General features: G+C 42.7%; 1 protein-coding gene across 3 annotated transcripts in view; it reads right to left on the bottom strand.

Moving 5' to 3' along the window:
- The window catches only part of LOC126419002 (NADPH oxidase 4-like), a 203,503-nt gene that overhangs the window by 119,723 nt on the left and 56,110 nt on the right, over positions 1 to 27,670 (bottom strand). For 2 of the 3 annotated variants that reach the window (XM_050086052.1, XM_050086053.1), the window contains exon 2: positions 7,514 to 7,609. In XM_050086052.1, the coding sequence (XP_049942009.1) occupies positions 7,514 to 7,609 (96 nt within the window). Of the gene's footprint in view, positions 1 to 7,513; positions 7,610 to 9,382; positions 9,401 to 27,670 lie in introns of those variants that run through there. The other variant, XM_050086054.1, reaches the window with a different exon arrangement.

Below are 27,670 nucleotides of genomic sequence, written 5' to 3' on the forward strand. Positions count from 1 at the left end.
CGAAAGTAGTAATTCCAATAAACGATTTAATGTGATGAAAGGAGAAATAAAGGCATTTGAAGAAAATGATACCTGAAGCTTGGTCGAATTGCCCAAAGGAAAACATGTTATCGATAACTGCTGGGTATTTCATATTAAATATAAATATGATGGGATTGATTGATCCTTACTGTGCTCACTCAGCTGTGTGCGGTATGTTTCAGCGTGACGGACTTGATTATGATGAAACTTTTAGTCCAGTTGCTCTTTATGATGCTATTCATACTGTAATAGCAATTGCAGCAGAAGAAAATTTGAAACTTGGTCAATTCAACATTAGAACTGCATTTTTATATGGTGACTTGGATACAGAAATATACATGACTCATCCAGATGGTTTTGATGATGGCTCAGGTTGTGTTTGTCACCTTATGAAAAAAATGGCTTTATTAGTTCTACAGCAGATTCTTGCATTTATATTAAAAAAAAAAAGCAAAACAGAAGAATTGCTGATTGCTATTTATGTCAATGATGGACTTACTGCAGGCACAACTCAAAGTGCAGTGAATTCATTTTAGATATGTTCAAGTCAAAATTCAAAATAACAATTTGAACTTTAGACTCATGTTTGAGCTTGCAAATAGAGCAACGAGAGTCTGACTTGTTTATTTCACAGCAGGCATACACAGGGAAGAGTCTACAGCATTTTAACTTAGCTCATTCAGAACTATTAAAAACTCCCTGTGATAACAATTAGACAACAAATATAGCATTGTTCCTTATTGTTCAGCTGTGAGATCGTTAATATACCTGGCATATTTTACTCATTCAGAGCTCACTTATGCTGCTTCAAAAGTTGTCCAGTCTATGGATAAGCCCATTTCTTCTGATCTGAATGCTGCAAAACACATTTTCCAATATCTTCGTGGTACTTCAGACATAGGTCCCTTCTATAATTCATCTGACAGGAAACGTCATGCCTATGCTGATGTTGACTTTGCTGGCAACACTAAAACGGGACAATCAACAAATGGTTTTGCTTCCATGATTGGTGACATGGCTGTGTCATGGGCATCTCAACTGCAGAAATCAGTTGCACTATCCAACACTGAAGTGGAGTTCATTGCTGCAAGTGAAGGAGCCAAGGAATTAGTATGGCTTAACAGGCTGCTGTTGGACATCAGTGGAAAAAGAAACATTTCCATATCATTAATTGACAATGGAAGTGCCATTAAATTAGTGAAAAATCTAGAGTTCCACATACACTTTAAGCACATCAAATTACAATATTATTTTGTGTGGGAACTCTGTCAAAATGGGAATATCAATGTGGACTACATGTGTTCTGAAAATCAACTTGGTAACATGTTAACAAAGGCTTTAAAATCAAAAGAGTTTAAAGAAATGTGTACTAAGATAAGACTTCATAACTAATGTGTTTTCACCTCTTATTTTTTATTTAAAAGTTATTCTGTGCACTAGAGTTTGATTTAGGGGGAAGTAAATAAATCAGAACTGTGTGTTTCCTGTCCTCTTCTACGGTGGTGCTAGGTTTTGTGCTGTGTGAAATTGTTTGTTCCTAAGAGTTTCTTTTTTTTTTCAAGCTTTTACTCTATGAAGTCTTTGTTGCCATGCGTCATGTTTTTAGATATTAAAGGAAGAAGATCACTGTTCCTAAAAGCATTGTGTTCTTTCTATAAAATTATATCCTAAGCTAACCACAGCAGAGTGTTCATTGAAGCCCCTCAAACTACTGTCTAGCCTAAAACAACCTTTTGCACACTCCACAAGTACTCTGTTACACAAACAGCTGCTTCCTTTATGTAGTGCACCCCTAACTTATCAAGGGGAGTCCTACTCTGCAGCCAAGACTGTCACAGGATCGACAAAGCCTTTGGCTGATACCATCTACTCGGCTCCTAACAAAAGGACCCCGATCAACTCTGGGAACAATGCTGCAAATTGCGAGCTCTGCTTGAGCCCTGTGTGCGAGGCCAGCAGTCTTCACAACCTCCACCGGCCACCTGTATGAGATGAGGATGGCCTCAAAACTCATTGGACAGCTATTGTTGGTGCCAACTTGAGCTGTAACTTGCAGATGACTGAACTCTGCATGCTTGGTAGTCACAGGCAATGCTGCCTCCACATTTTGGACGAGGCCCTCTGGCAGACATGGCGAGTGCATATTAGCTTTCTTTCCAGCCCTGAATGCTATCTGCCTAAGGGGATCCATAACACTCCTTATGTTGGAGCTTCCAATAACTAATAAGCCCCCCACATGTGGACCTACTCAGATCATGCTGAAGGAGTGGCCAGCTGTCTACTCTCAGGGTGAATGAATGAAGTTACGTGGGCATTCTCCACGTTGGCCCTCTGCCTTGAGCAACGCAATCGTATTACCACCTGCCACTCAACCTGCTGTACGGGCAGATCCAACACATTAAGTTCACTATGAGGTGCCTCAGAAGCGGAACACGTGGGCAAACAGGCAACACTGAGGTTTCCCATGTGACTACCAGAATCTCTGCCACTGCCACACCCCGAGGCAGAAGCCTGAAGGTAACAGACCATAGCCAAAGCGCATTCAGCCATTCATAAACTGCAGCCAGCTTCTCCTGCATCTGCACACAGCATGCACACATACTAACCATCCTAACAAGACTAACTGAAGAAGTAAACTAAACAAGCAGACAGAATCCCAGATATGCAACTTGCTACCCTCCTGATGTGTCACCAATGGACACTGATGGCTGTTCTGTGAGTAATTATTGTGACACAGACTAAATGAAATCACTCTTACAAAAATGTGAACCAACAAACCTCTTAAAAAGAAAAACATGCAGAAAATTTAATAAATATTTTGTTTGTAACAGGAAACAAAGTATCACTTTCCATTGACACAGGGCATCACTTGAAAGATGTGATGACTAATATTTGTTTGGGCCAACCCAGCTACATGTTGTTGTTGTTGTGGTCTTCAGTCCTGAGACTGGTTTGATGCAGCTCTCCATGCTACTCTATCCTGTGCAAGCTTCTTCATCTCCCAGTACCTACTGCAACCTACATCCTTCTGAATCTGCTTGGTTTATTCATCTCTTGGTCTCCCTCTATGATTTTTACCCTCCACACTGCCCTCCAATACTAAATTGGTGATCCCTTGATGCCTTAGAATATGTGCCACAAACGTCTCTTCTCCGCAATGCTATTCAATACCTCCTCATTAGTTATGTGATCTACCCATCTAATCTTCAGCATTCTTCTGTAGCACCACATTTCGAAAGCTTCTATTCTCTTCTTGTCTAAACTATTTATCATCCATGTTTCACTTCCATACATAGCTACTCTCCATACAAATACTTTCAGAAACGACTTCCTAACACTTAAATCTATACTCAATGTTAAAAAATTTCTCTTCTTCAGAAACGGTTTCCTTGCCATTGCCAGTCTACATTTTATATCCTCTCTACTTCGACCATCATCAGTTATTTTGCTCCCCAAATAGCAAAACTCCTTTACTATTTTAAGTGTCTCATTTCCTAATCTAATTCCCTCAGCATCACCCAACGTAATTCGACTACATTCCATTACCCTCGTTTTGCTTTTGTTGATGTTCATCATATATCCTCCCTTCAAGACACTATCCATTCTGTTCAACTGCTCTCCAAGTCCTTTGCTGTCTCTGACAGAATTACAATGTCATCGGTGAACCTCAAAGTTTTTATTTCTTCTCCATGGATTTTATTTCCTACTCCGAATTTTTCTTTTGTTTCCTTCATTGCTTGCTCAATATACAGACTGAATAACATCGGGGAGAGGCTACAACCCTGTCTCACTCCCTTCCCAACCTCTGCTTCCCTTTCATGTCCCTCGACTCTTATAACTACCATCTGGTTTCTGTATAAATTGTAAATAGCCTTTCGCTCCCTGTATTTTACCCTGCCACCATCAGAATTTGAAAGAGAGTATTCCAGTCAACATTGTCAAAAGCTTTCTCTAAGTCTACAAATGCTAGAAACATAGGTTTGCCTTTCCTTAATCTAGCTTCTAAGATAAGCTGTAGGGTCAGTATTGCCGCACGTGTTCCAATATTTTTGCGGAATCCAAACTGATCCTCCCCAAGGTCAGCTTCTGCTAGTTTTTCCATTACTCTGTTAAGAATTCACGTTAGTATTTTGCAGCAGTGACTTATTAAACTGATAGTTCAGTAATTTTCACATCTGTCAACACGTGCTTTCTTTGGGATTGGAATTATTACATTCTTCTTGAAGTCTAAGGGTATTTCACCTGTCTCATACATCTTGCTCACCATATGGTAGAGTTTTGTCAGGACTGGCTCTCCCAAGGCTGTCAGTAGTTCTAAGGGAATGTTGTCTACTCCCGGGGCCTTGTTTCGACTCTGCTCTGTAAAACTCTTCATGCAGAATCATATCTCCCATTTCATCTTCATCTACATCCTCTTCCATTTCCATAATATTGTCCTCAAGTACATCGCCCTTGTATAGACCCCCTATATACTCCTTCCATGTTTCTGCTTTCCCTTCTTTGCTTAGAGCTGGGTTTCCATCAGAGCTCTTGATATTCATACAAGTGGTTCTCTTTTCTCTAAAGGTCTCTTTAATTTTCCTGTAGGCTGTATCTATCTTACCCCCAGAGAGATCAGCCACTACATCCTTACATTTGTCCTCTAGCCATGTCTGCTTAGCCATTTTGCACTTCCTGTTGATCTCTTTTTGAGATGTTTGTATTCCTTTTTGCTGCTTCATTTACTGAATTTTTATATTTTCTCCTTTCATCAATTAAATTCAGTATTTCTTCTGTTACCCAAGGATTTCTATTAGCCCTCGTCTTTTAACCTACTTGATCCTCTGCTGCCTTCACTACTTCATCCCTCAAAGCTACTCATTCTTCTTCTACTGTATTTCTTTCCCCCATTCCTGTCAATTGTTTCCTTATGCTCTCCTGGAAACTCTGTACAACCTCTGGTTTAGTCAGTTTATCCAGGTCCCATCTCCTTAAATTACCACCTTTTTGCAGTTTCTTCAGTTTTAATCTACAGTTCATAACTAATAGAATGTGGTCAGAGTCCACATCTGCCCCTGGAAATGTCTTACAATTTAAGACCTGGTTCCTAAATCTCTGTCTTTCCATTATATAATCTATCTGATACCTTCTAGTACCAGGCAGTTTCCTCTTTCATTTCTTACCCCCAATCCATAGTCACCTACTACGTTTCCTTCTCTCTCTTTTCCTACTGCCGAATTCCAGTCACCCATGACTATTAAATTTTCGTTTCCCTTCACTATCTGAATAATTTCTTTTATTTCATCATACATTTCTTCAATTTCTTCATCATCGGCAGAGCTAGTTGGCATATAAACTTGTACTACTGTAGTAGGTGTGGGCTTCGTGTCTATGTTGGCCACAATAATGTGTTCACTGTGCTGTTTGTAGTAGCTTACCCGCACTCCTATTTTTTTTATTCATTATTAAACCAACTCCTGCATTACCCCTATTTGATTTTGTATTTATAACCCTGTATTCGCCTGACCAAAAATCTTGTTCCTCCCGCCACCGAACTTCACTAAGTCCCACTATATCTAACTTTAACCTATCAATTTCCCTTTTTAAATTTTCTAGCCCACCTGCCCGATTAAGGGATCTGACATTCCACGCTCCAATCCATAGAACGCCAGTTTTCTTTCTCCTGATAATGACGTCCTCTTGAGCAGTCCCCGCCCGGAGATCCGAATGGGGGACTATTTTACGTCTGGAATATTTTACCCAAGAGGACACCATCATCATTTAACCATACAGTAAAGCTGCATGCTCTCGGGAAAAATTACGGCTGTAGTTTCCTCTTGCTTTCAACCATTTGCAGTACCAGCACACCAAGGCCATTTTGGTTAGTGTCACAAGGCCAGATCAGTCGATCATCCAGACTGTTGCCACTGCAACTACTGAAAAGGCTGCTGTCCCTCTTCAGGAACCACATGTTTGTCTGGCCTCTCAACAGATACTCCTCCGTTGTGGTTGAACCTACGGTACGGCTATCTGTATCGCTGAGGCACACAAGCCTCCTCACCAATGGCAAGGTCCATGGTTCATGGGGGAGGGGGGGGGGGGCTACACATTACAAAACTCAAATTGCAAATATCTACAGAAACACCAGAGAAAATTCGCTTTATGACCCTTAGGAGAGATGTCCAGTGTATACACAGGGCAAAAACAAGGAGGAATAGCAGGGTAGGGATGACTGCCAAAACTGCTACCACTGCTTTCTATAGGAGTGTGCAGAGGGATGTGAAAGGAAGAGGATAGTGTGCTGTTAGGTGTAGCATCAAGAGTCACCTCCAGCACCAGACAAATAAATCAGAGATTAGTTCCAAAGAAAGTGTATCAGTGATAAATACGGGAAGTTAACTATAAGTATCTCCAAATGGAGTAGATAGATCAAAAGAAAAATATTCCTAGGGCTTTCTGAGGCTCCCAAAACAACAGCCCATGCAAGAAGAGCCCAGAAATATCACTTTGGTAGTAACCAGCAGTTTATTCATGCTAGTGAAACAAAGTGGCAACAATAGTGCACAACCTCAAAATTATATATTCAGAAGTGTTAGATGGTATATAGAACAGGTTACTTAAACACGCTGTGGCATTTTTGAGTAATCACAAAGTATCATCTATTTCTGGCTAAGGCATATAGCTTTCAGACTCACACTTATCTTTCTAAAAAAAATCTGACTGTCTATGTTTATTCTTTCTTAATAAAATGAGATTTAAGAGTGTTCACAAAAGATAACCTGTGATTTATAGAGAACACAGATAACTGCATGACTATAAGGCCAATTGACAATACTGAAATGACTACTGAGCCAAAGGACAAAAATAAAGTGAAGGTGAAGGACATTGCTGCCCATGCTGTTCTTGATGGTCCTGGTGTGTTTGCAGGCGGTATTCTGTGTTTCTCTCTCTTGTCAAGAATGATAAATTTAGTCACAGTGCTGGATGCCTTATTGTGGCTATTGTTCGCTGTGGAGGTATTGAGAGTATTGGTGGCCTTGAAAGTTTAAGTAAGCGTGACATCATTACTTACCACACTTTCTTAATGTAGCTGAAGTTTTTAATAAAGACATCGGCACATCTTTTTTACTGTACAAGACCTTTTGTACTCAGGAGCCGTGGACATTGTGAGATGGATCAAGATGAAGGAATCTGGTGTTTGTGAAGCAGTAAAATATGTTAGTGATTTGACGGTATATTATTATAAATAAAGAACCCTGATTCCCAAAGGTAGTGAGGGTGTAGGTGTCATGTTCCTATGCTCTTTAATGGCTGTCCATGCCTATCATCATCTCCACCTTCCCCTTGCAGTGGGCCCCCCTCTCCCATTCCCCTCAATAACTTCCACAATCACCTCATCCAAGGCAACCATTCAGCTTCCAGTTCTGGGAGAATGTGGTTGAGTGTATTTGAAGAAGGATACCAGTTTTTAAATTAAGTTTCTAGTACTTCTTAATGAACAGCATTAACTTACCCCTAAAATGCTCCGAAGATATATATGTTGTGGTTTGTTTTTATATTGTGAGTAGGTCTTCCAGAAGATTGTAGCACTTGCAGAAAGCCAGAACACCTGGAACATTATTTTCTTACTGTAGAAAACTGATATGTTGACTTATACACTATAAATGACATGAAAATAAAAATACACTTAATTATGGTGAAATATCACTATCACTCAGCACTCTGAGCCACAAAACTTTTTGTCAGCAAGAGGATTGTAACAGGGAACAAAACATGACAGTACTACCTAAAAAAAAAAAAAAAGAGAGAGAGAGAGAGTGAGTGAAGAAGCAAAAGAACAAATATGTTACAATGAGCATTCAAATTTTGGGTCAAGGGGAATATCTGATATGAGTTGATGCCTTGCACAGTGATGTAAAGTTAATGGCTGCTGTGACAACACATTTTTGTGAACATATTCACAGTTTGTGGTGACTTACTGATCTGTTGCTTAACCCGAGATCTAGGTTAGGGTGGAGGGTGACAGTTTGGTTGTGAGTTGATGAGATGAATGTGAAGCTAAAAAATGGTTGTGCTGACAGACTAATTTGTACCTTATCGTGTTTGAATAACTCTACGCTGTTATCACGTTACAGTCACCATGCTGTTTACAACGTTTGTCATATGTTTCTTACATCACTTGTCAAAGTCGATGATTCATAATGAATATTCCTTTTTATCTTAAACGTCTTGTACAGTCCACAGTTCTGTACTTAAAATTAGATTGTCATTTACACTTGCTTTGTTAGCATTTATCACAAATATTTTATGGCATTAATCTATACAACATATGAATGAATCAACAACCCTTTTAGAAGTATCTACAGTGTATGAGTGATGTGTCTATGTGAGTGGAGCTCTGTCTCTGGCAGAGGACAATGATCTGAGAAAGCACCCAGGAGTACTATGTAATTATAGGTCAAAGGAACCAGGTCATCACTTGTTCGGGCTGCAGATCAGTAGTGATAATCCCCCATGAGTAGGCCAGAACTATTCCCCAAGAGACATTACAAGTTTTTCATCTTGACAAAACTAGGAAATTGCAGATTTGCATTTTGTTCGTTATTGATCATTGTGTCTGGTCGTTACGGACGTCGCAAGACATCCTGTTCAAGTTCGGTGGTTGATTGTTCCACTCAGTTTTTTATTACAGAGGCCAACCGGCTCTCTGACTGAACACGCTGAGCTACCGTGCCAGCAGCTAACTGAGCTACCCAAGCACAACTCATGCCCTGTCCTCACAGCTTTACTTCTGCCAGTACCTCGCCTCCTACCTTCCAAACTTTACAGAAGCTCTCCTGCAAACCATGCAGAACTATCACTCCTGAAAGAAAGGATATTGTGGAGACATGGCTTAGCCACAGCCTGGGGAATGTTTCCAGAATGAGATTTTCACTCTGCAGTGGTGTGTGCACTGATATGAAGTTTCACTTAGGGCCACAACAAAAACATCGAAAGGTACATATAGTGATTCAGTTGAGTCTTTTGGATTTCAAATTGTCTCTAAGCTGACACGGAGAGAACATATTAGTTCTATTAGTAACAGGATAGCATGTGTAACATCCCTTACCGTATATGGAAACTACCAAGGTTATTATGCATAGCAGTTACTGCTTAATATCGATGACTTACATACCATTCTTTGGACTATCCGTGTGTCATATTTTTCATGTAGATAAAAAAAGACGTACGAGGAATGATGACATTGGGAATTGTTGCACCTCAAATACTGTTTTATTATTTAAGTGCTACTGACATTAGCTAAATTAGTAGTTTTTTTACATAGTTACAGGGGTTTAATTTTAGTGCATTTACAGCTATAGCGATATTATCGTATCCATACCTAGGAGATACCAGTGTTACAGCGAAGGAATAATTTAAGTCACAACAACGTAGTCCATAAAGGGAAAGTTTTAGCTTTTAAAGAAAATATTGGTAACCTGTATGTTCGCAATTACTAGTTTTCATGTCACTTCGGCATTCACAGAACTATTATTTAAATAACTTATAATATAACTGGAAATCTATTATGCTTTGTCTCAATTTTGTCATGGCCGTAAACTAAATTCCATTTCGTGGCCTGTATATGTTTTCATCCATCGTATACCGTAATTTTCAACTGGTCAACAGATGGACTGGGTTTCTCAGACACTCGCGGATTTCGTTTTGAAAATATCTGCAGTAGTACACTACTAATTAGTAAGCCATTGTAGCTTTCAGTTAAAGTTCTTAGAGGCCACTACTTGATTCATAACTCCACTTTGTTGGCCAGTTGATTGTTGACGCTGGAAGAAACGTGTACTGTGTTTCAGAGACCCTTTCCTTCCGTTTAGTTAGCTGTTTTTCTGTTTACACCGAGTGCACACGATAAAACTGCACGAATTGAAACTGTTATTGGAAAATGATACTGGCGATTCAGTTGTGGATCTAATTTTTTTCCAGGAAGTGATCACGACCCAGGAAGTGAAGTGAGTGACTAACAGCTGGACAGCGAAGATAACGTAATTCCTGTCAGGAACGTGAGTACCCTACTCCACAAACCACCATACGGTGCATTGCAGAGGGCACCTTGTACCACTTCTAGTCATTTCCTCTGCTGTTCCACTTACAAACAAAGCTAGGGGAGAACGACTATCTAAAAGACTTCGTACAAGCGCTAATATCTCGCATCCTATCTTCATGGCACTTATGCGAAATGTGCGTTAGTGACAGTAGAATCGTTCTGTAGTCGGCCTCAAATGCCAGTTCTCTAAATTTGCGGAATAGTGCCCTGCGGAAAGAGCATCTTCTTCTCTTCAGGGATTCTCATATCAGTTCATTAAGTATCTCCATAATAACTGCGTGCTGATCGAACCTACCAGTAACAAATCCAACAGCCCGCCTCTGAATTGCTTCGATGTCTCCCCTTAATCCGACCTGGTGGGGATCCCAAGCACTCTTATCAGTACACAAGAATGAGTCACACTGACGTTGTATACGCCGTCTCCTTTATGAATGAGCTGCTCTTTCCCAATATTCTTCCAATAAGACGAAGTCGAACATTCGCCTTCCTTACTATCAACCTGACCTGCTCATTTCATTTCATATCGCTTTGGAATGTTACGCCCAGGTATTTAATCGAAGTGACTGTGTCAAGCTGCACCATAGTAATGCTGTATTCGAATATTACACGTTGTTCCTACTCATCCGCATTAACTTACTTTTTTTTTGCATTTAGAGCAAGCTTCCATTCAACACGCCAACTAGACATTTTGTCTATGTCATTCTATATATTCCGTCGCTCAACGATAATACCTCGTCATACACACAGCATCATCACCAAAAAGCCATAAATTGCTGTGCACCCTGTCCGTCAGGCCATTTACGTATATAGAGGAAAAAGCGGTCCCATCATACTTCCGAGGGGCACTCTGACAATACCCTTGTCTCTGATGCACACTAGCCATCGAGGAGCACGTATTGGATTCTATTACTCAAAACGTTTTTGAGCCATTCACATACCTGAGAACCAAAGTGCATGCTCGGATGTTCATCAACAGTCTGCAATGGGACACCATGTCAAATCCTGATACTAGAGTTTGTTGAGCATCTGTGTAACGTTCTTAACTAAACGATGCCGTATCGAAAACACGTTACTTTTAGTCGCTTCTCTCTCTCTCTCTCTCTCTCTCTCTCTCTCTCTCTCTCTCTCTCTCTCTCTCTCTCTCTCCCCCCCCCTTTCTCCCCCCTCCCCCTCTCCCCCCCTCTCTCCCACTAATTCAATCTGGTAAGAGTGTAAGACTGATGAACAATACTTAAGAATAGCTCCAACAAGTGTTTTGACAGCCACTTCTATCGAGGATGGTTACATTTCTTTAAAATTCTCCCAGTGAGTCTCAACCGGGAAGCTGCTTTTTCCAGACTTTATTTTGTGTGGTCATTCCGTTTTAGATCACTCCAAATGGTTATTCCTAGGTGTGTTAAGGTAGTTTCCGTTTCCATTAATTTGCCACCGATAGTGTAATCTAACATTAGTCGATTTTTTCACATACTTACGTGCAGTGTGTTACATTTATTGGCGTTCAGGACTAACTGCCAGTCCCTCTCCAGTCGTCTATCCCCTCCACGCCTTCGTGAATTTCGCTAGTCTTCTGGCTTTACAATCATCTACAGACAACAGTATCGTCCATTAATAGCCTTGCGTTATCCACCAGATCTTAGTACAAATAGTAAGTAGTAACACCCTGTAATACTCCCGAAATTACTCTTACATCTATCCTCTCTGTTCTATGCAACGGCCTTGCCGCAGTAGAAAAACCGGTTCCCGTCAGATCACCGAAGTTAAGCACTGTCGGGTGTGGTCGGCACTTGGATGGGTGACCATCTGGGCCGCTATGCGCTGTTGCCATTTTTCGGGGTGCACTCAGCCTCGTGATGCCAATTGAGGCGCTACTCGACCGTACAGTAGCGGCTCCGGCCAAAGAAAACCATCATAACGGCCAAGAGAGTGGATTGTTGACCACATGCCCCTCCTATCCACATCCTCCGCTGAGGGTGACACGGCGGTCGGATGGTCCCGATGGGCCACTTGTGGCCTGAAGACGGAGTGCTGCTGCTGCTTTCTGTTCTATTGAGAACGACTTCTATCTGCAAGGTAGTGCTAACACTCTCACTGCTGGAGAAGCACGTTATGGAACTCAGCAACGATTTACACCGGTGGTTCCCAGCCCTTCCAAACCCCATTATCCCTGAGCTCGTTCTGATATTGGCTAATCTCCTCCACCTGCCCCCCCCCCCCATCCTGCCCCTGCCCACTCCCCCCTCCCCTCCATCATTACCAACCATAGCGCCTAACTAAACTGTACAATGGAAAATAATTTTTATTGCATATTTTCATTTTTAAAATGACGAAAGATAAATGATGTTTTATTTTTGTGGGTGTTTGCATTAAACTACGCACTACCAAGTCAGTGATACAATTATACAGCTTACACTCTGGTGACAAAAGTCATGGGATAGCGATATGCACATGTACAGATGGAGGTAATATCGGGTGCACATGGTGTAAAAGTGCAGTGCATTGGCAGAGCTGTCATTTGTACTCAGGTGATTCATGTGAAAAGGTTTCCAAAGTGATTATGGCCGCATGACGGGTTTAACATATACTGAACCCAGAATGGTAGCTGGAGCTAGACACACAGGATATTTGACTTTGGAAATTGTTAGGGAATACAATGGCAACGGCCTTGCCGCAGTGGATACAACGGTTCCTGTTAAGCACTGTTGGGCGTGGCCGGCACTTGGATGGGTGACCATCCAGCCGCCATGCGCTGTTGCCATTTTTGGGGGTGCACTCAGCCTTGCGATGCCAATTGAGGAGCTACTCGACTGAATAGTAGCGGCTTCTGTCAAGAATACAATCATAACGACCGGGAGAGCGGTGTGCTGACACCGCGCCCCTCCTATCCGCATCCTCCTTGAGGATGACACGGCGGTCGGATGGTCCCGGTAGACCACTCGTGGTCTGAAGACGGAGTGCTTTTAGGGAATTCAGTATTCTGAGATCCGTAATGTTATTTCTCACACGGACAACGCAGAGGCCGCGGCCTTTGCATAGAGCAGAAGCGTTTGCATAGATTTGTAAGTGCTAACAGGCGAACAACACTGTGTGAAATAACCACAGATATTGGCGTATCCGTTAGGACAGTGCTGCGAAACTTGGCGTTATTGGGCTATGGCAGGAGGCGACTGACACGAGTGCCTTTGCTAACAACAGATCACCTGCCCCAACTCTCCTGGGCTCGTGATCATTTCGGTTGGGCCATAGACGACTGGAAAACCGTGGTGTGGTCGGATGAGTCCTGATTTCAGTAGGTAAGAGCCGATTGCATGATTCGAGTATGGCGCAGACGCCACGAAGCCGTGAACCCAAGTTATCGACAAGGTATTGGGCAAGCTGGTGGTGGCTCGATAACGGTGTGGGCTCCATTTACGTGGAGTGGACTGGGTACTCTGGTGAATCTGAACTGATGAATAATTGGAAATGGTTATGTCTGGGTATTTGGAGACCATTTGCAGACCGATGACCTTGCTGTCTGGTCTCCTTCCCCAAAACAACCCAACCCAACCATTTGCAGCCATTCATGGATTTCGTGTTCCCAAACAACAAAGGAATTTTTATGGATGACAGTGCGTCACGTCACCGCACCACAGTTGTTCGCGATTGTCTCGAAGAACATTATGGGCATTTCGAGCGGATGGTTTGGGAATACAGATCGTCCGGAATGAATCCCATCGAACATTTATGGGACATAATCGATAGGTCAGTTCGTTCACAAAATCCTGCCCTGGCAACACTTTCGCTATTATGGGCAGCTATAGAGGCAGCATGGCTGAATATGTCTGCAAGGAACTTCCAATGACTTGTTGAGCCTATGCCACGTCACGTTTGTTCACTGTTGGGTGTAAGGAGGTCCGACATGAGATTAGGAGGTATCCCGTGACTTTTGTCGCCACAGTGTATTTCTAACAACATCTTTTTTATGTATAAAATGTTTTTTTAATGATATTTTTAAAATAGTGCTCCAACGCGTCGCTGGTACTATCTACAACTTCTTCTCAAAAAAAAGACGTTATCTATCTACATTGAGGATAGACACTCGCTACAAAACATGCTTCCTCTGCACCGCTCCTCTCTCTAGCAAAACTTGCTGCACCCAAGCCTTGCACTCTCATTTTAATTAATAGTAATTTCGTGTGGCACAGTGGGTTGGTGCAAGTCTTTCAATAGCACGACACTTCAGTGACTTGCGTGTCCCCAACTTATCCCAGTTATCCAGCTGGGGATAGGCAGCCTACAATTTAACGCGGATCCGAACGAACTGTCGTTTTTCGCGACTATCACGCCTTTCAAAGCAAGGTTTAAAAAAAGCAGACTGACAATTTCGTGATCCATTCGGGACTCGATCCCGCGATCTCTCGAAGTTCAGGCACGCACTTTACCGCTGTACTACCAGGCTTGTCAATCAACCAACTTAAAATGCATGCACTACACTTAAGCCTACCGTTTGTAAATCACTTGACGCTGGACTCCTTACTTCTGAACTGGCAGAAATTGGAAGACCATAGGCTGTCTATGCTTTGTGTCTAACCATCGCCGCTAACACCGCCACCACCCCCACCACCATCACCACCACCACCACCACCACCAAGGCCAAAAACAACAACAACACAATAGTAGTAGTAGTAGTAGTAGTAGTAGTAATACAGTGTAGGCCCCGCAGCAGTGTAATACCCAGAACGCGTATTTACTGTTTTATTGTACTGCCAATTAGTTCGTTTATTGATGCAAAGCGAATGATGAGGCAGTTAAGGCTGTTGCTAAAACTACCTACAACTCAGAGAAGGCATATTTAAGTATATGTGATGCATACGTCTGAATTTTACTGTCATAATTGAAAATTGATATAGACATGCGTATTCAAATACAGAGATACGGAAACAAGTAGAATACGGATCTACGGTCGGCAAAGCCTATATAAGACAACAAGCGTCTGGCGCAGTTGTTAGCAGTTGCTAAAATGGCAGGTTATCAAGATTTAAGTGAGTCTGAACGTGGTGTTATAGTCGGCGCACGAGCGATGGGGCACAGCATCTCCGAGGTAGCGATAAAGTGGGGATTTTCCCGTACGACCATTTCACGAGTGTACCGTAAATATCGGGAATCCGATAAAACATAAAATCTCCGAAATCGCAGCGGCCGGAAAAGGATTCCGCAAGAATGGGACCAACGAGGACTGAGGAGAATCGTTCAATACAACAGAAGTGCAACCCTTCCGCAGACTGCTGCAGATTTCAGTGCTGGGACATCAACAAGTGTCAGCGTGCGAACCATTCAACGAAACATCATCGATATGGACTTTCGGAGCCGAAGGCCCACTGGGTACCCTTGATGACTGCACGACACAAAGCTTTACACCTCACCTGGGCCCGTCAACATCGACACTGAACTGTTGATGAATGGAAACATGTTGCTTGGTCGGACGAGTCTCGTTTTAAATTGTATCGAGCGGATGGACGTGTATCGGTATGGAGTTACCATCATGAATCCATGGACCCTGCATGTCAGCAGGGGACAGTTCAAGGAGGTGGAGGCTCTGTAATGGTGTGGGGCGAGTGCAATTGGAATGATACTGGACCCCTGATGCGCCTAGATACGTCACTGATAGGTGACACGTACGTACGCACCCTGTCTGATCACCTGCATTCATTCATGTCTATTGTGCATTCCGCTGGACTTGGGCAGCTCCAACGGGGCAATGCGACACCCCACACGTCCTGAATTGCTACAGAGTGACTCCAGGAACACTCTTCTGAGTTTAAACACTTCCGCTAACCACTGACCTCCCAGATATGAACATTATTGAGCATATCTGGGATGTCTTGCAACGTGCTGTTCAAAAGAGATCTCCAACCCCTCGTACTCTTATGGATTTATGGACAACGCTGCGGGATTCATGGTGTCAGTTCCCCGCAGCACTATTTCGGACATTAGTCACGTCAATGACACGTCGTGTTGCGGCACGTCTCTCGTGCTCGCGGGGGCCCTACACAATATGAGGCAGCTGTATCAGTTTCAAAAAAAGTGTTCAAATGTGTGTGAAATCTTATGGGACTTAACTGCTAAGGTCATCAGTCCCTAAACTTACACACTACCTAACCTAAATTATCCGAAGGACAAACACACACACCCATGCCCGAGGGAGGACTCGAACCTCCACCGGAACCAGCCGCACAGTCCATGACTGCAGCGCATTAGACACGCGGCTAATACCGCGCGGCTGTATTAGTTTCCTTGGCTCTTCAGTGTAGCAGAGTACGGACAAGTGGAGTATAGACAATCTGCTTAGCAGACATGTTGCATCTTCTACGAGTTTCGACGATAAAACACAGTCTTTGGTTTGCCTTCCCCACGATATTATACAAGGTGTTACAAAAAGGTACGGCCAAACTTTCAGGAAACATTCCTCACACACAAATAAAGAGAAGATGTTACGTGGACATGTGTCCGGAAACGCTTAATTTCCATGTTAGAGCTCATTTTAGTTTCGTCAGTATGTACTAACATGGAAAGTAAGCGTTTCTGGGCACATGTCCACATAACGTATTTTCTTTCTTTGTGTGTGAGGAATGTTTCCTGAAAGTTTGGCCATACCTTTTTGTAACACCCTGTATATGTGATCGTTCCAATTTAAGTTGTTCGTAATTGTAATTCCTAGGTATTTAGTTGAACTGACAGCCTTTAAATTTGAATGATTTATTGTGTAACTGAAATTTAACGTGTTTCTTTTCATACTCATGTGGATAACCTCAAGTTTTTCCTTATTGAAAGAAAACTGCCATATTCTGCATGTTACAGGTATCATAACAGTTGCTTCGATATTCATGAATTGTGAGTTGTCTGAAACGTATTCGTGTATACACATATATAAGCACGCCATTCACATTGTGAAACACGACCTGTATTAGAATCCCAGGTGACAGATATCTGTCTGTTCATTGTTGAATTTATTTGTGATCAAGCGCTTGTGTAATGGAGTGTTATGTTGTCTTATAGATGGGACAGGGGAAATCTTGTGCCCGCATGTATCCTAGCTTTCTCAAAAGCAACGAAAGAAATTGCCTAGTTTAATGTCCCTATTCGAAGGACATCTACAACGTGAAACGGATTAGATTTTCACACTGTATATTGGCGCAATTTGTGGCTTATACTATCCGTCAAATCACAAAGATGAAAATTTATTACATTGTCAGCATTCAAACAGACTACCTTCATGATACGTGCCACCGCTACTTGAAGGAATCAGACACAGAAAAAAATACGTACAGACAGCAGGTGAGGATAATACTGACGTTCATTATTTTGCAGTATGCTCCGAAAAAGAATGTTACACGATGCTTCGGTTGTTTCGAAAATCAGCTTTATGCAAACACAATTAGTTTATTTTTATATTTAACCAGCCATGTTCCGACATCTATGTGTCATCTTCTGTGGGTCAAATATTTATTATTATTATTATTATTATTATTGACAGCATGTCGTCTGCAAAGTAGCCACAAAGAAAATTATTTCGTAAAAAAAAAAAAAAAAAACACGAAAAAGATCACACAAAATCAGTGTTTAATAATACAGTTCACTTAGCGATGTAATTTTAAGGTGAGCGTCTAAACAAAACAAAGCAAGTTGCACATATTGTAATTCTTAGGACTTCAACAGTTAAATTATTATAAATTTGATGTACTTTACAGAAATAGAAATTTGACCCACAGGAAATGGCACATAGGTGTCGAAACATGTCTGGGTAAATACAAAAATAAACTAATTGTGTTTGCGTAAGGCTGATTTCCAAAACAACCCAATTTTTAAATCCCAAACACGAAAGAACATGAATAGGAGTTTGAAACCTTTGTAAAATGATTACACGATTCGTCATACTTTAATTCATTCAGAATATTTTCAGTGCTTGAGTTATAGTTTGCAAAGGACTTAAAAAAGTAAGTTACACATGTCACCCACACTACTGCCACTGCACATTAATAGTGGCTCATTGTCAGATGAGAGAACATGTTTTGGGATTCATGCAGACACATTTCTACTACAATACGGATAACAGGTGTATCAAGGTGTAGGAGTGAAATGACGTACCAACTACACTCATGCTCATAAATTAAGGATAATTGCAGAATGTGGTGCCACACAACTTGGCACTACACAAAATTGGCGCTAATAGCATAGGCACATAGGGAACACACACGACACAGATCTGTAAGTCCACGGTATTGGTGATAAGTTGAGAAAACTGTCCCGAAACACATGTGCTACAAAACGCCAATGTTTCCTGCGCATGTACCCCGACATCAATATGGGATATGATCACCATGCACATGTAACAGGCCGCACAACGGCTGGGCATACTCTGGATCAGGTGGTCGAGCAGCTGCTGGGGTATGGCCTCCCATTCTTGCACCAGTGCCTGTCGGAGCTCCTGATGTGTCGTAGGGGTTTGAAGACGTGCAGCGATACATCGATCGAGAGCATCCCAGAAGTGCTCGATTGGGTTTAGGTCTGGAGAACAGGCAGGTCACTCCATTCGCCTGATATCTTCTGTTTCAAGGTACTACTCCACGATGGCAGCTCAGTGGTGCCGTGCATTATCATCCATCAGGAGGAAGGAGGGACCCACTGCATCCCTGAAAAAGTAGACATACTGGTGCAAAATGACCTCCCGATACACCTGACCTGTTACAGTTTCTCTGTCAAAGACATGCAGGGTGTACGTGTACCAATCATAATCCCACCCCACAATATCAAACCACAACCTCGACACAGGTCCCTTCCAAGAACATTAAGGGGTTGGTATCTGGTTCCTGGTTCAAGCCAGATGAAAATCCAGCGAGAATCACTGTTCAGACTACACCTGGAGTCGTCCGTGAACATAACCTGGGACCGCTGTTCCAATGACCATCTACTGTGTTCTTGACACCAAGCTTTAAGGGCTCTCCTGTGACCAGAGGTCAGTGGAATGCACCTTGCAGGTCTCCAGGCGAATAAACCATGTCTGTTCAGTCGTCTGGAGGCTGTGTGTGTGGAGACAACTGTTCCAATGGCTCCGGTAAGGTCCCGAGCAAGGCTACCTTCATTACTCCGTGGTCATCTGCAGGCACTGATGGTGAGATATCGGTCTTCTTGTGGTGTTGTACACAGTGGACGTGGTACTGCAGTACCTGGACACGTTTCCTGTGTGCTGGAATCGTTGCCATAATCTTGAGATCACACTTTGTGACACACGGAGGGCCCATGCTATGACCTGCTGTGTTTGATCAGCCTCCAGTCGCCCTAGTATTCTATCCCTCATAAAGCCATCAATATGTGTTCTCTGAGCCATTTTCAGCACACAGTCACCATTAGCATGTCTGAAAACGTTTGCACACTTACTCGCTGCACTGTACTCTGATCTGCACCAACACACCTCTGCATATGTGGACTGCTGTCAGTGCCACCGTGTGATGACCGCAGGTCAAATGCACCGCATGGTCATACCCCAAGGTGATTTAAACCAGCAAACTGCCCACCAGAGCGTTGTTTCACCATGTATCAGCACTATCCTTAATTTATGAGCATGAGCAGTGAGATTCTCGTCGGCAAAACGACTTAGTCGCATATAGATTCACTGTGAAATTCTTGCGATGTGTGGACCAGAGGCAGTGTCACCTACAGCCGTAGTGAAATGGTGCCAACAGTTTGACCAAGTTCCCATGGCCATGAGTAATGCTGATCGCCAAGAAAGATTATTAACATAGATCACAGACGACAACATCCAGGAACTCAAGGAACTTATTTCGCAGCAATCACAGATTTTCCGGCGACAAGGGGTTTGGATAGCAGTAGTAGTAGGGCAACTTATGTTCTGTCCCACATTTCGGTTTGCCTACATTCAGGGGTAAACCTATTGTTATCTTTTGACTGACAGTTACTTAACCTATTATTCCCCCACCCCTGCTCCTCTTCTTCCTCCTCCTCCTCCTCCTCCTCCCACTCCACCTCCTCCTCCTCCTCCATCATCCCTCTGGGAACTTCCCTCGCCGATGTTGAGGAGGTGTATAGTAGATATGAAAGAGTTGTGATGATACAACAGACAATTAAGAAAAAGAAATGGGTGGTTTTTATGCATGATGGAGCCCCAGATGGACAGAGTTTAAAGCATTTTACGTAAATCAACTATGCTATCAATTCTAAAGCACTGTTCCAGTGTGTGAGGTCAGTATCAAGAGGGTGTTCGTAAGAGAAAACATAAACACATGCACTCCTAATGCTACACGGTTCTGTCCTTAAAACACCGTATAATATTAAACTGTTGTGGTTTCTGACCTATTAGTTGCATGGAACGCAACTCTGTTACTATCCCAACGTCACAAATATATTTCCAGCAGACGACATACATTCTCCTTGCACAGTCCTCTATGATAAACTACTCCCTTAAAACATCGATTCCCTGTGATTCATGTACAATATACCTTTCCAGATAGATGTATAGCCCCCACTATTCACATCCGATCACAGTTCATAAATTATACTATGCTCGCACCAGTTAGTAATGGAGAATGTCTCTTACAAAGAAAGAGACAAACGCATAGCAGTGGTGTTTGACACGTAATTTCACATGCCATGCAGCCACTAACTCCGTCAGACAGATGTATACACGGGGATTGCAGTACCTTACAAACACCTGCCACTAAATTAGAATCACTGTAGCTATGAAACAGAAGACTCGATTTTATGCCCAAGGTGCGGCAGGGGAATGAAGTGCCTTGTATAAATCTTTGTTCGTCTAGAGGAATGTGTTGAAACAGCATGGACATATGCACAGACACTGAATATAGGAAAGAGAGCAAACGCACTGTAACTTTAGAATTTGTGGTTGGAGGTGACTCGATGTATTCGAGTACAGGGCTGTACTATGCCGCCCTACAAGAAAAATAGTGCATTTGCGCTATGTGTTGGCAACTGTACTACATTTACAAGCACTTTTAGAATATGGAACGAGAAGTGATGTCATGATCACATGGGTAGAAATGACATAAAATCGATAAAAGTACGAAAAATGACGGAAAATAAGCATAAATTGAGGAAAAATAGGCCAAAATGCAGGGAAACTAAGTGAGTACTTGCATGTCTTCTGCTTGGTGCAGAAAAGTTCTTGTACATGGGAACGAGTTTGTGGCAGCAAGAGGAATACGAGAGAACATTTACATGGAAGCACTGGTAACCAGGGAAGCAGTCATATTTCTTGTCGAAGCAGCATTCTACTGTATGTCTATTGAGGTAATAGTGATACACGTGAGTTGACTGCTGTTTTTGATGCTTTCCTGGAAAAAAGAGAACCATCTGCCTCTAAACTTACTTGCATCTGCGTTAAAGGACGACAGAGAGTGAATGGAGTGATCAAATGGTTCAAATGGCTCTAAGCACTTATGGGACTTAATATCTGAGGTCATCAGTCCCCTAGACTTAGAACTACTTAAACCTAACTAACCTAAGGACATAACACACATCCATGCCTGAGGCAGGATTTGAACCTGCGACCATAGCAGCAGTGCGGTTCTGGACTGAAGTGCCTAGAACCGCTTGGCCACAGTGGCCAGCAATGGAGTGATCAGTTGAGGTGGAGTTGTAATGAGGTATGATTTAATGGTAGACTGATGATGCATTCTATGGAGAGAGGGAGATGTCACTGCAGGTCGTTTGACCATTTTCTTCTGTTGTTATGTCAGGATGCATCAGTTGTGCGAAATATCCTGCAATCGACTCATATCCAAATGTTGTGTTCTGTGTGTGGCTTAGAACATTGTCTACTTGCAACCGTTAACAGCAAACCTCTCAGTCATCAGACGAATTCACTCTCATGTGCGATGAAACATGTCCATCCTGTTTCGACGCTCTCCTCTGGGATAACAAAGATTTATGCAACATACTCCATTCCCTGCTTCATCTTGGGCATAAAATAAAGTCTTCAGTTTCATAACTACAGTGATTCTAATTTAGCGACAGGTGTTTGTGAGGTACTACAATCCCCATGTATACATCTGCTTGACAGATGTCCTGTTTATGGAGTTAGTGGCGGAAAGACGTGTAATTTCACATGTCAAACACCGCTGCTATGCGTTTGTCTCTTTCTTTGTAAGAGGCATTCTCTCTTACTAACGACCATTTTATATAGGACTGGTGCGAGCATAGTATAATTTCTGAACCATGTTCGGATGTGAGCAGTGGGGGCTATACACCTCTGAAAAGCTATACTGTGAATGTATCACAAAGAATCAATGTTTTAAGGAAGTAGTTTTTTTTCATTTTACAGTTTTTCACTATAGTTTGTCATAGAGAAACCTGCAAGGAGAATGTATGTCATCCACTGGAAATATATTTCTTTTGTGGGGATAGTAACAGCACTGCATTCCACATGACATAGGTCAGAAACCGCAACGATCTTACATTATAGTGTGTTTTAAGTGCAGAACCGTGTAGCCTCAGGAGTGCATGTGTTTATGTTCTCTCTTACCAATCAACACCTTCTTGGACTGACCCCATGCACTAGAACAATACTTTAGAATTGATAGTGCTGTTGATTTACATGAAACACTTCAAACTCCGTCCATCTGGAGCTCCATCATGCATAAAAACCGCCCATTTCTTGTTCTTAACCGTCTGTTATATCGTCACGACACTTTCATATCTACTAGACACTGATAAGAGGTTCAAACGACCTCGACATTCGCGCATCTGGAGAGGTCTTGTGATCTGGGATGGGTGCAGGACGGCAGTTATGGACTCGGTTCGCTCTGTTCCTTCACGAAACGTGGAATGTAGCTGTCTGCTTTTGATCAACTGCAGATTAATTCGGTGACAGTGTTGCAGGGAGCGTTGGTCAAAGACAACGCAAGGAGATCCTTCAGTTTCTAACTTTATCCTAAGAATCCAACAATGCTCTGTGAAAGATGGATAATCATAATCGTAAGTTAGTCACTATGATCGAAGTGCTAGAAATATGTAGATCGCTGTCTGGTATACTTTGGTATGTATGTTCGAGAATTAAGAGTGAATGGATGTACTGCACAGTCATCTATCTACACTCGAAATGGTGCTTGCAAAGTAGAGGAGGGGCGATTTAGCGATGATACAGAAATTGAGAGGCGTGCAACCATGTCACTGGTTGGCGTTATAAAAAACTGGTACAATTGGTAAAATTGATCACACTGTCAACTGTGATGCTTATTACAGTACATCAGTGGTGTTTTTTTCATCCCATATATCCAAAAAATGGTTCAAATGGCTCTGAGCACTATGGGACTTAACATCTATGGTCATCAGTCCCCTAGAACTTAGAACTACTTAAACCTAACTAACCTAAGGACATCACACAACACCCAGTCATCACGAGGCAGAGAACATCCCCATATATCCACTGGTATGCTGTTGATTACCGCATAATGCCTGACAGACATCGCTTGTTTGAGATGGAGAGTCTTGATGAAGAGGCAACACCTTCAGGGAATGGGTAGCACTGAAACAGTGATCGCGAACATGACTGCAATAAGAGGAATCAATCGAAACGGTACACTGAGGTATCCGCTATCCCGTCACTGTGCAAGATGAGTTTAAATGTAGAGGTCTTCAGTCACCTTCAGACAGCAGTTTGGAAACGCTCCACAATGCCACAAAACTCTTCTAGTTTCCTTATGTTGTGGCTGTCTTTTATTTCAATCATTCAGTGAATGTGTTGTGGGAGTAGCAGCAACATGGTTTACACCATGTGATATCCAGTTTTCTGTGAGAGCCAATGGATCGAAACGTGTTAATGTCAGTTTAGAACATAACACAGACCTCCAAAGTCGTGGCAAAAAAAAGAACACACAAAATGCATGGCGGTGTACAAAGTGTGTTACTGCAGAAAGAAACAAAACAGGGACCATCTCTTGCGACTGATAGTCTGTGGTATATGGTCCTCCTATAGTACAGGCGATGAAACTTTGCACTGGTCTGTGCAAGCGACTTCGATCATGGCCAGCTGCTCCAGTGGATTAATACCTGCACATTTAATAGGATCACCACAAATGCTCGATGCTGGCATGCAGACAGTATTTGTTTTCGATGTATCAGAAGAGAGAGATATGGTAAAAATCTTGAGTTCTCTGTCGAATGAACTTAGCAGAGCTTTTATAGTTTGTAGTTTTTCTCTGTTAGATGGTACAAAATAACGATGATAGAATGTTTGGGTGACAGACATTAACGCACCCTGAGGGATGCAGATCTTCAGACTGTAGTACATGTATGTAGTTTGGAAACACTTCGCAGAGAAGTAGCAAAATCCTCTGCATTCTTCCAGTTCTTGTATGATGTGGAGTCGTCCTAATTTTCCCGATAAGAAACACCACCATCACTGCTTGTAATGTCTTTTATACTAACTCGTGTTGCAGGAGAAAGCTTCATTTTGGCGCTGACCTTACACATCATACATCACTGGCGGAACTATGACAACATGTTCTCACTTCCATAGAGTGGTCAAAAGACGGTCCCGTGGCATTGACTCAGCTTACCCTGTTTCTACACGGGTTGCAGAACGTGGTATATATAGTGTTTTCTGACTTATGCTCAGTTCCGACTTACATTGGGATGATCGCATGGACGAAGCTGCAGGGAGGCTGATGTAGAGACTGAGGAACAGCTACAAGTTGCAGATGAATTGTCCAAAACCACTTTGGAGTTTTACTGTAGCAGTTAAGTTCGAAAAAGATGACTCGTTTCGAGGTACGAGAGTAGCATGAATATTATTCACTAGTAGCCATAATCATTAAAAGACTTCTTCAGAGGATCCAACGCAAGTATGTGGTTGAGTGGAGAGACTTGGTTCCAAATCACTGACACCATTTCTACCAGAAAGCGTTACACTGTCAACGACTCTTGTGTGTGCCTGTAGAACCAAGACCAATTTTTATGCAGGGTGACAGTAACATAGCCATTGTGGTCGTGTTTTTAATAGCACGGTCCTTACACATAATGTATGTTGTTGACGGTAGAATCCTTCTGTGGTCAGCCTCAAATGTCAGTTCTCAAAAGTGTTCCTCGAAAATAACTTCATCTTCCCTCCAGGGATTCCCATTTGAACTACCTGGTGAGTGTAATCCGACTACTGAAAAAGAAAAATTACATGCCATTAAAAGTGACCCTCATGATCAATTTAATTAATTAGCCTGTCAATTTGATGTCGGTGACATGGCACGTGGTGTGTGTGGGTGACGGCTAGAGCACCACGTATATGATATTTCACTTGGTGTTTCTTTTCGTTGAGGGGTTATTTCAGTCGTCTACTTGTACAGGGAGAGACAACCATCGTAATAAAATCAGATGTTTTACCGAATTTGTAAAGTGATACGTAGTGTAAAACCTATATTTCAACTTCTCTGTGCTGTTACCTTAAGAGACCTCACTTGTGACGAGATATTTGCTTGCAATAAGAGAGAATACGAAAGTAAGGAAGCGTCCTGTGACCGTGGTGGATCTTACCACTGTGTCTTGAGCCAAAAATGAGATTAATATTCTAGTCCTGTGACGCATGACATGACATATAAGAAATGATATTTTTCTACCTGATCAAAGGATACTTAGAGGGATTATAGCCTATGACATAGTTCTGTACAGGATTTTCATAACAAGTAACAATACTTTAGCGCTGTGAAAACGCGTGTATCGTCCGATTTCTTCTATCTTCGGAAATAACTCGTATAAACTGGAGGAATCTAGATTTTGTATGAGAAATTCGCGGTGTACAGGCAACAACATCGTTGCCTCGGATTGCGCAAAGTAGATTTCTTAAACTGATGGGTCTATGCCGGGGCGGAATTGTTTAGAACTACTGTTTGCGTCCAAGCTGCAACTGCTTATCTCACAGTGCACCGCAGCTGCCTGCAAGTGTGGTCACTAGGAATCGCCAACCGGAAGTAATGGATTAGCTCAGCTTTTGATGTGTACAAAGTATGTGCCTACCTGCTGGCGAAGTGACCAGTGTGCTGGGTGAACACGACAGAAGCGGACGTGTGTGTGTGTTGCGTGAGAGAGGATTCAATATGATGGGAGTTTGCACTGGACATACTGATAACATCCGAATTCCTGCCACTCCAATCACCCCCAGATGCCATCCATGGCCAGGGATGGTGGGCTCTGGCATACACATGCGTCCATGACTGCGACTGCGGCCACGGCGGTAATTTTCACGGATCTCTTTATGCGGCACTGGTGGTGTGCATGGGGATGGGCGAGCTGTGTGTGGATATCAAAACAGGAGCGGGCGGGATGCGCCAGTGTTTCAGCTACCTCCGACATCATGACAACTACTACGACGGAGTGGATCGTGATTTAAGTGTGTCGTGTTTAGCACTTCTCTGTACGTATCAGTGGGGTCTGTCTTGCAGTGGCATTTGCTATTGTCACTTTCCTACGAGGCAGTAGGGCTTCCTCCTTCCTAAAGTAGCGGAGAGAACCAATTTGAAGATTCTATAGTGCTCTATAAACCCAATCGCTACGTCAGTTTCCGACAGACAGCGATCTCTAACATCTAGCCACGACAAGTAATACAACTACAGATTAGATCGTGGTTTAAGTGTGCCGTGTCTATTGCTTCTCAATACATAGCAGTGGGGGCTGTCTTGTAGTGGTACTTCCTGTTGTCTCTGTTGTATCACGCACCTTGCTTCATCCTACCGAATGTAGCAGAGACGACCAATTTAGAAATTCTACAGTACATTTAAAAACCCAGTCAATCCAATCGCGTTGCTTATAGCTCTAATGCGCGCACGCTCGCCGTTCGGGTGAGGGTCTCTCTCCTGATCCGTGCGACGGGGGCTACGCTATTGGCAGCAAATGGCACGCACCTCGCGACCGCTAGTTTGTGTGATCGGTAACATTTTTTTTCATCAGATGTGTAGTGGAATGTTGTGATGGAAGAGAGTGTTAGCGCTCTCAAACGTTTGTGTGCACAAGACCTCAGATATATTTAGTGTTACGATCCGTTTGTGATGGAAATTTCATTGACGAAATAAATCTCGGGTGAACAGCCTGGTATGGGTGTGAATAGGACACAATATTTCGGCAATCGACCACGTTGCCATTATCAGGTGCGCTGATATTTCCCAGAGTGTACCGACTTCGGGGAGGAGGGAAGAATAACGAGAGAGGTGCCGGCAGACCCTCCTGAACGAGAAGACCTAGGACGCAGCGCCCAGACGGCGGGAGAACGGACGCTGTACCTGGACCGCGCGAGGGGCGCGGACCGCACCGACTCATAGGAAGCGCCTGAGGGAGGAGCGGGAGGGGGATTGTCCTATATGTACATGGCGCCGGCCCACTGCCGGTCAGTACATCAGCGCACTTGATGATGGCAAAGTGGTCGATTGCCAAAATATTGTGTCCTATGCACACTCATACCAGGCTGTTAACCCTAAATTTATCTCGTCAAAAATACGCCTGGAAAAATTGAAGAAATTTCATTACTTGATTTGCATAATGTTGGTGTGCGGTACTCAAATGTTGAAAAGATGTTTG

Source organism: Schistocerca serialis, chromosome 9 (genome assembly GCF_023864345.2).
Source record: "Schistocerca serialis cubense isolate TAMUIC-IGC-003099 chromosome 9, iqSchSeri2.2, whole genome shotgun sequence".
Taxonomy (NCBI): domain Eukaryota; kingdom Metazoa; phylum Arthropoda; class Insecta; order Orthoptera; family Acrididae; genus Schistocerca; species Schistocerca serialis.